Source organism: Quercus robur, chromosome 2 (assembly GCF_932294415.1).
Source record: "Quercus robur chromosome 2, dhQueRobu3.1, whole genome shotgun sequence".
NCBI lineage: Eukaryota > Viridiplantae > Streptophyta > Magnoliopsida > Fagales > Fagaceae > Quercus > Quercus robur.
In genome coordinates, this window is record NC_065535.1 from 71,643,965 (window position 1) to 71,654,470 (window position 10,506).

At 34.0% G+C, this 10,506-nt stretch overlaps 1 protein-coding gene across 1 annotated transcript; it reads right to left on the minus strand.

Moving 5' to 3' along the window:
• Nucleotides 1–6,397: 6,397 nt before the first annotated feature.
• LOC126702767 (uncharacterized) lies at nucleotides 6,398–9,037 on the minus strand. Its single transcript, XM_050401595.1, has 5 exons — nucleotides 8,987–9,037; nucleotides 8,363–8,896; nucleotides 7,683–7,817; nucleotides 6,595–7,489; nucleotides 6,398–6,432 (listed from the first exon to the last, which is right to left on the minus strand). Exons 1-5 carry the CDS (start codon nucleotides 9,035–9,037, stop codon nucleotides 6,398–6,400), a joined length of 1,650 nt encoding a protein of 549 aa, XP_050257552.1.
• Nucleotides 9,038–10,506: the final 1,469 nt, after the last annotated feature.

The window sequence follows — 10,506 nt, forward strand, 5'->3', positions numbered from 1 at the left end:
TTTCAAGAATTAATAATCCATTTTTGTATATAGTCATGCAGAATGAAGCATGACGTTAGCCTAACTCTAGCAAGTACCAATAGCTACAAGGAATTCTTCACGTAGGTGTCCTTCTGGTACCATATATACTGATCATAACTTTAATACGCATATTATGTGATATTATGCCTTTGTCTCCGTTCCTTCTGTGTTTGTTGTCTGTTTGTGTTCCTTCTCAAAAAAAAAAAACATAGGTTCATAATTTATTTTTTAATATCCACAATTAAGCATCAAAGTTGTAGCATAAAAATTATGTTGATAGATTTTCTCTTTTTATAACTAAATTCACACATTCTCGATCAAGAAATTTTAGTTATTTAGAAGTGTCAAAAGCAATAAGCATAGCATTCTACAAATTACCTCACCAAATGCCATGAGTTTCATGTGCCTCAACCACAATTCTTGGTATTTTTTTTTTCGTCATCATACATGTAAAAAAGTTAGGCCCTTTGATGACATCGGACTAGCATTTACGTACAGTGAATACTGTGTAACTCTTACTACAAACGCTATTGAGTGATTCTCAAGCCCCATTTCCTCGGATTTTGCATTGTCTTTATATGGGAAAAGGAAAAGAAAGATGACAATTGTTGTGGGCTTTCATTGTCATATATATACGGAGAGAGGATCTCCATCTTTGAGCCACTCAATTTTTTTATTTTGTTTTTTTCAATCACATGTTTCATGTGGAAAATTCACTTCAAAGAGATAGTCTTCATGTGCAAGATAAGGAAAATTCACATGACGGGTCGGCCATGCATGAGTACCCATATTAAAATGTGTAGGAAAATGATGAAAAACAAGTACCCACTAGGCTTCCTTTATCATAATCACTTTTTGGTTTGCTGTGTTTAAAAGATTTCCACATTGAATTTGGCTTCCGTGCAATACTTTAGTGTATTGAATATGACACACGTTCAAAAATGATTATGTGTAACTTTTGTGTCCATCTCGAATGCGCTAAAATATTAGAGAGAAGCTTTAGTCTTTTAATCTAACATATCGATAATAATAGAAAAGGTTACTAATGGTGATATCCATTTTGATGTTAATTGTTGCAATTTGATGATTGTTCATCGTAAGATTTGATTGTAGACGGGTCATGATAATGAGTAGTCAATGCTCCAACAAGTAATTTTAACCATAGTGTGATTGATGACCCTTCATAAACACATGGGGGTGATGACTAAATTATACGTAAGATGAAAGTACTTATTCCACAAGAAAGGTCACTCTAATTATTAATGTATAAATGAGATGTTTCAAGGAGTTTGGAAACGTTATGTGTTGTATTAATTCTATTTCCACATGCATGTGCATGTGTGTAATGTGAAAGCTTGAAATTGAGAATTCTTTCCTTTAATTACCACATACGAGTCATAATCTTTGATTTTCCGTTTCATATTTCTTCACTTATTCCCTATATGTAATTGGAAAATTAGAACCTAATGAAAGAGACGCCACGAAATATAAGCTACTTTACCTCATTCATTCTTGATTACCTTCCAATATTTTGGAAGAAACATTGGGGAGTTTGGTATATATTGTCCACTAAAGAACCTTAGCTTAGAATCCTCTAGAATTTTTAAATAACTTGCCAAAGAAAAGTACAAACAGCTACATAGACGTGTGGAGGGGAATAGAGTTTCATTTTTAATATCAATATTTTTTTTTCTACATCAAAAATTTATAAAGTCATATTTCCCAAGGTGTTGAGTAAAAATTTTTCATGTCTAAAAAGGACTTTATGTTACTCAAATAATAATAATTCTTATTTAATTCTTATAGTTTAACTAATTGGCACTTGACATCTCTTAATATTTGTAAGATATACAAAGTTCAAATTACTTTTTCACTGTTGTAACTATTAGATTATAAAAAAATAAATAAATACAAGGCTTGGACGAACTTCACTTTGACTATAATAATTGACTTGGAAAACATCTGAAATATGGCCAGCATCATCAAGTCCACAACAAAACTCGGGAACAATTCTTAAAATAAAATAAAAATAAAAAAAAGGCCAAAATGTAAAACTCATCTTATAAGTTTCACCATTTTTCATTTCAGTCCTCTAAGTTTATATTTTGTCATTTGAATCCGTTAAGAATCCGATTTGTGCTACCATTAACTTATTTGATATTCATTTCTTAATTTTTTTTAAAAAAATGTTAATTAAAAAGAATCAGAAATTAAATGCCTTAAACAAGGTCGCTCCCCATATCTGAAGAACTCAAAATTGAAATCCCACCCATAATGAAATCATCATTATGTTTTCTCATAAAATAAAATGATGTATTTGTCATTATCTGTCATGAAATGAAAGTCAAAATTTAAAATAAATAAAATTTGGAAAATAAAGAAATGACATTGCAAATCCCTGGAATCATTCGATGGCTTGTTCGGTGTGGAAGCAGTGGCGGACCGTCACAAGGACTGAAGGGGGCCTTGGCACCCCAAATTTTTGAAAAAAATTAAAGATTTTTTTTTTTTTTTGAATTATCCTATGTAATTTGAAAATTTTTAAAAGAACTTTATCATTTTGGCCCCCATACCCAATAATATATATATATATATATATATATTTAAGAAAGTCTAAAAATAAACATAAATCTCATTTAAATAGAAGAATAATGCTAGAGGTACAAATTATTTTACAAAAAAAATATTACAAATGGCTGATGTGATGAGTAGTTATTGGTAAATGAAAAAGTGATATTAATGCTACTACAATTTTGTGTTTACAATATAAAAGTAAAAGTTCAGTGTGACTAAACTAAACAAGAAAGAGTAAAAGACAAGTTTGAAACCTCCGTAAGCCTCTCACCCATGTATAGTGCTCCTATATGTATTACTTTACTTTTCATTTGCTTTCTTTTGATTTCTTTACTTTACTTTTCATCTGCTTTATTTTTTATATTTCTTATAATACATTATTTGTTATTATAATAATCAATATATTATATACCGTATGGCATTATAATTTATAAATGTACTTGTTTAGTTTGATTAAAATATAAAGTATATACTACTATATTAACATGTATTTAGCACTTCAAAAAAAATTAACATGTATTTAATTGTCGTTTATAGCACATATTGAGTTATGAATTATTATACATTACTATTTTAGATTTCATATACTCAAAAAATTTTATAGATGGCCCCCCCAAAGGTAAATTTCTGGCTCCGCCACTGTGTGAAAGGTGTCATTCTTTCCTTTGATGCCTTGGCAAATGACGTGAGTGTTCTTGTCCATGAAAACTACTGGCGGAGGATGCGCAGCTGTGGCGACATATTGCCGAGTTTGAGTCCATGAGGAAGAAGAAGAAGCTCTAGAGATCAAGCCAATTAGCTTGATGAAGGCTTGGCGACCCATCTAATTCTAATCTTTCTTTCACATTTTTTTTTTTATAGCAAAGATTCCATTTGTGTCTAGTGTCTATATTGCCTTCCTCTGCTGCTGCTAGCTCTCTTTCTTTCCTAATATTTTGGTGGGTGGGGTTTCAATCTTGTGTTCTTCAAAAGTGGGGAGTGACGTTTTTTTTTTTTTTTTAATTAATATTTTAAAAAATTAAGAAATAAGTAAATATTAAATATTACATATTAAATAAATTTGGGTAAGTTAGCGACTTAGCGGTAGCAATTGACAAATTGTTAACGGAAGATCAAATTGAAAAAGATTGAAACTTAGGAAGGGTTTGGATACAGTATTTTACTGCGTTTTCAAAGTCTGTGTTTCATTTTTTTTTTTTTTCCTTGGACGCGCCTCTATTACTGTTTATTGTCCATGAACAGTTATTTTAGGCTTATGAATAGTAAAAACAGGGTAAACAGTAAATTTTCACACATTAAAAAATTATTTTACTACAGTGTTTTCAGTTTTAAGTTTCAGCAAAAATAAGTTATATCCAAACGGACCCTAGTGCCTGTTTGTTTAAGCTTTTAGGGGTTGAAACGCACGTTTTGAAGAAAGCTAGACATAAACGCACGTTTGGTTCAGCATAAACGCAACTTTTGGGTAAAAGTTGCGTTTTGGGCCAAGGCATAAAACGCGCAAGCCAATTATGGAGCTCTGGAGGTCCATAAACAAAAATTCCATGCGTGTTCTGAAGCTATCTGTTGGGCTCTTCCGACAATTACCAAATTACCCTTGATTAAATCATCAGTTCTCACATCGTCCCTCATTCCTCTCATCTCATCTCTCTGCTCTACCCTCTCAATAACAAATTTCCAAATCCAAACACAAAAAAATCTATAACAAATTCCCAAATCAGCTAAGGGAAAAAAAAAAAAAAAAAAAAAAAAAAAAAAAAAAAAAAAAAAAGGACTAAAGGAGAGCTTTGTGAGTCTGTGGAACATTTTAGGAAAAACAAAGAGCAGAAAAGAGTAAAGGAAAAAAAAAAAAGAGGAAAGAAGGAAAAAAAAAGAAAAGAAAAGAGTAAGGGTATATTTTCAGTAAAGGGAGAAAGGGAGTGCTAAAAAAAATAAAAAAATAAAAATAAAAAAAGAAAAAGGAAGAAGGAGAGCTGGAACATTGTGGAGTTTGGAGGAAGTGGTAGGTTACAAAAGAGGAAAGAAGTAAAAAAAGAAAAGTGTAAAGGTACGTGTGTGGAGGAGAAAAAAAAGGAAAAAAGAAAAAGAAATGCGGTACGTGTGTGGAGGATAAAAAAAGAGGGAAAAAAAAGGGAAAAAAATGGTATCATAATATTTTCACAATAAATTTTAAGTGGTAGTGTGGGGGGTAAAATCTGTCTGTGGGGGGGTAAAATCTGTCAGCTGATGTTGGGCCGTAGTTCATGTACCAAGCCCAGCCACGATAAGAAGAAAAGGCATGGGCGTAGGATATCCCATCCTAACCATGATGGGTCGGGCCTGCTTAGGGGCGTCCGAGGAGGAGTACCTCCTCGGACTCGCCAAGTAAGTGTCAAATTCGCACTCCATACCTAGCGAAAGGTCACCCAATACGAAGGAATAGTGCGTGACGTTCAGGAAGGGGGGCAACCACAACTGCCGCATTAAATGCCAAGGAACTACTTTTCCAGCCGCATTAATGTGGAAGGGACAGGAACGCAGAATCATCTTGGCCAGTGCAACTCACAGAAAAGAGGAAGGATGACCTATGAGACAGGCACTCAAGTGGAGGGTCAGATGGTTGACAAGTGTAGGGTCATGATCTTAAGAAGGATGCTATATAAGAGAAGAAGATCCCCATGGAAAGGGGATCGCAAGCAGAAAGAAGAAAAAGATAGAAAAGGAGAAAGGAGGTAGAAGTAGAAGAAACAGCCCCAGGAACCGTTCCTCCAAAAGTTTGAAGGAATATCTTTACGTCCAACTGGTTGCATGGCTTGGTCACAATTACGTTTCCCCTGTCAAAGACCTAGTTCTGTAACCTACTCTCTACAAATTCATTGTTGAGGGACTTTTGGGCCAGAACCACCCGCCTGTTGGGCCTGAGCCCCAAAACCGCCCCCCTACAGGTAGGTTATTATTAGCTAATATTGGTGAGAAAAAAATAATTTTAATAGTACGTTCAAATTAAAATCAGTATCAATTTTTATCACAATATTTTCACAATAAATTTTAAGTGGTAGGTTATTATTAGCTAATATTAGTGAGGAAAAAATAATTTTTTTAGAAAAAGAAAAAAATAATTTTAATAGCACGTTAAAATTAAAATCAGTATCAATTTTTATCACAATATTTTCACAATACTTTTACAATAAATCTTAAGTGGTAGGTTATTATTAGCTAATATTGATAAGAAAAAAATAATTTTTTTAGAAAGAGAAAAATTAATTTAAGTATGATGAAGTAGTTGATTTAAGTATGAACCAAACTCATCAAAAAAAATATATATATATGAAATAAACTCCCTTATATATACATTGTTCTTTTTTATAATTTATCCCTTAAACTGCCACTTTTATAAGTGTTACCCAAACACTCAGCTTTTTCAAAAAGCACTTTTTAAGAGCATCTACAGCAGTGGAGCTAAAAATTTAGCTTTTTAGCTCCACCAAAAGTTATTTTATCCATTTTACCTACATACATGCTGCAGTAATGGATCTATTTTAACTTTTAACACAACAAAATAATATAAACATCACAATAAAATAATATATCAATTACAATAAAATAATATATCCACTATAATAAAATAATATATCCTATACAATAAACAACAATCACAACTACCTTCAACCGCCGCCACTGACGACTCTTTTACCGCCGCCACCACATGATAGCAAATAATTTCTAGTGTTAACAAATGATTTTTTTAACCCCAAATTATACTCATACATTTTTTTTTTTTACTAAAACAATTTCTCAATTATCATGATAGCCTATTATCGTCTCAATTGTCCGGAAGCAACTTTGGAACAATATGAACTATAAAATTGAGGAACTTTATAAGAAAACATATAAAATAGAACACATATTATAGCAAGAACAATGTAGTCCATAGATTTGCTCACATACATAACTCAAACCAAATTACAATAAAACTCACACACTCGCACAAGTTTCTATGACTCATGCTTCTCAACATACAAAAAAGAAAGTTCCTACGACTCGCCTTGCAATTGCCATAAATGTTCAATAATGTCCGACTGGAGTTGAAAATAAATTTCTCGGTCTCTAATGCGTCTGTGCCTCTCAATGTATGACAAAAATCCAAGTCTACCACTTCATTATCATCTCGCTCATCTTTCCGCTTATCTTCAACAATTATGTTATGGAGAATTATGCATGCTTTCATGATCTTTTTGAGTGTTTCAAGATAAAAAAATCGTGCAGGTCTACGGACAATTGTGAAACGTGCTTGAAGCACTCCAAATGCACGCTCAACATCCTTCCTATACGTCTCTTGGGCTGCTGCAAATACTTTATACTTCTGTCCCTGTGGAGCTGGAATTGTTTTCATAAATGTTGCCCCCTTTGGATATATGCCATCAGTAAGGTAATATCCTATAGTGTAGTCATGACCATTAATTGAGTAATGTATTGTAGGAGCACGTCCTTCAACAAGTTCATTAAATACATGAGATCGCTTTAACACATTAATGTCATTATTTGACTCAGGTAACCCAAAAAATGCATGCCATATCCAAATACCATATGATGCTACTGCCTCCAAAATAATAATAGGCTCACGAATATGACCACAATATTGACATTTCCATACAGATGGACAATTTTTCCACTTCCAATGTATGCAATCAATTGAACCTAACATACCTGGCATACCTCGACATTCGCCGTGAGCTAACAATCTAGCAATGTCTTCATTGTTTGGCTTTCTCAAGTATTCTTCAGAGAAAACATCAATTACCGCAGTAATAAATTTTTTCATACTTTCTAATACAGTAGTTTCTCCAATCCGCACATATTCATCTATTAAATCACCCGATACTCCATACGCAAGCATTCTAAGTGCAGCAGTTATCTTTTGTAATGAAGATAAACCAAGTTTGTTGGCACTATTTTTTTTTTTGGACAAAGTAAGAGTCATGAGCTTCTACCTGAGATTGAATACGGAGAAAAAGAGAACGCTTCATCCGAAATCTCCTACGAAATAAAGCGGGTGGATATATTGGTGTGGGAGCAAAATAATTAAGAAAAAGCCTCTCATGGCCTACCAAATGATTACGTTGGATAGAACGACAACGACATTTAGGTTGTGATGTTTCCATAACAAGTTCTTCGATTATCTCATCTTCATCTGAGTCATCAAAAAGGGACTTGCGAAACAAATAGTGATTCATGGATGCAACCTTTAAGACAATTGGAAATCAATTATTACTATAGATGCAAGATTAAAATCAAGTGACATAAGCCACAACAAAATGAATATAACCAATTCACGCACAAGTCATAACACAAACACATACATCTAAAAAAAACAACTTGAAAATACTATGAATGCTCATTGTTCATAGATTTATTCTAAGACCTGTCATCTCAAAACCAAGCATATGATACTAGGAATGTTCAATGAATAGAAATAATTGGATGAAAGACACTCATAGTGGTTGTAATAGCAAGATATATAATAGGCACTCATAGTGGATCAAATAATAGTTTCATTTGATCAAAAAATTATATCAATGCCTATCACAAGACCAAATGGAACTTAACAAAAGATAAAAAAGATTGCACTTCAAAGTCTTTGTTAGATTGTACTTCAAGTCACAACACAAATACATACATCTAGTTTAAGATAATTCATCAAGTAACATAAGCCACTACAAAATACATAAAAGTCTAAGCTACATCCAAAATACAATTAAACCCATTAATTACGTGAACTTCGTCTTGCCATGATTTCCTCTTGGAGTTGTTCATAAAAAGCTTTTTGTGTTCCGGTTAAGCCACTTGTATCTATCATCATGATTCTCTCTTCCTCTAACCTTTCTTCCCGCTCAAATTTTTTCTTCTCAATCATCATTCTTTCCTTCTCAATCTTAAGTTTTTCTTCCCTACTTTCCTTTTCAATCGCAAGTTTTTCCCTCTCAAAAGACATTTTTTCCTCTTCCAACCGAGTTACATCCTCAATCAATTTCAATTTCTTGTTCAAATATTCTCCTACATCTTTTCCGGTGGCTTTGTTCTTTCGGATGGCCTTTTTGGCCTTCTTACCAATAAGTCTCTCAAAATTGGAAGTGTCACAAAGTCCGGACCCACAATCCCCTTCACTAATAGATATTGACTCCGAAGTTGGAGGCACAGATGATCTCGATCTAGCATTGTTAGGATCAATAAACTTTGGTTGGTCCTTTAACATGAGCCAACAATGGTCAAGAAGAAAAGGTTTCTTGTGCTTCTCTAAATACAAAGCCTTCACATTGGTAATCTAAAAAAAATTAAAACAAATATAACATGATTAATATCTTCAAACTATTGGTGAATGGACATGTTAACACTATTGCAATATAATTTATACCTTATCTTCTTCGGTTATACCACTTTGATGAAGTGCGTTAACTTGAGCCATACACCCAGCAAACTTATTTGTCTTTTTACTAATCGTTCCCCAACGACTTAGCAATGAGATAACAGTACGTATGGTACCGGATGTATTGTACTACATGAAATATTCCCAAACTTTTTGATGAAAGGTATTTTGTAATTGTTCATTACTGTTTATGGATCAACACTAGTATTGAGTCATGCTGCCGCTAAGAGTTTATCTTCCTCTATACTAAAGTTAGAGCTCCGTTTTCCTTTTGTAGAAGAGGCATTTTCAACTTGTGGTGGAGGTGGAGGTAGAGAATCAGAAACTGACACAGGAGTATTTTGAGACGTTCCCAAAAATTGTGAGTCAATTTCTATATCCCTGTTTATGATACCCGTGATAAATGTTAGGTCTCTACGTAACTCTGTGTCCCTACGTGACTCCATAAAATTAGAAAATATATATATATAAACTTCTCTGCACACAGAAAATTCCCAAACTAACATTTATATCAACACAACAAATTATAGAGACATTTATAGACATTTACAGAGACAAATTACACAACAAACTTACATTTATATTACAGAGACATTTATATTACATTTATAGACAAATTACAGAGACATTTATAGACATTTATATTACAAATTACAGAGACAAATTACAAAACAAACTTACGTTTACAGAGACATTTATATCAACACAATAAATGTAAACTTCTCTGCACACAGAAAATTCCCAAACGTAACTCTGTGGTTTTGTGCAACACAACAAATTACAGAGACAACAAAACTTGTAAACTTCTCTGCACAAATTACAGAGACCACAAAAACCACACAACAAATTCCTGCAAACAGAAAATTCCCAATACATTCCTCCATTCAGATGTTATACCCAACAAAAACAGCAAAAAAATAACACCATTTGCCCAAAACAACATAGCAACAACACCATTTTTCACCACAAAATAACACTAAACCCAGAAAAATTAAGCCAAAACAACAAACACCAAGATGAAAAAATTCACTACAAAAGAAGAGAGAGCACTGACCTGAAGTGGATCGGCTGGGACGGTGTGGGCTGGGCGACGACGGCGTGGGTTGGGATGGCATAGGACGGTGACGGCGTGGGCTAGGACGGCGACAGTGTGGGCTGGGAGATAAGAGAGATGAGAGCTTGACAGACGGCGTGGGCTGGGATGGCATGGGACGGTGATGGCATAGGCTGGGACGACGACGGCGTGGGCTGGGCTGGGACGGCGACGACGTGGGCTGGGCTGGGACGGCGACGGCGTGGGCTACGTTGGGACGGCGACGGCGTGGGCTGGGCTGGGCTGGGAGATGAGAACTTGAGAGATGAGAGCTTGAGAATTGGAATAAAATTTTTTTTTTTTTTTAGTCTGCGCTATAGTGCACATCTATAGATAGATGTGCACTGTAGCAAATTAGGTAAAATTTATAGGTTTGCCTCCACTGTTGCAAGCCTTTTTTGGTATATTGGTGGAG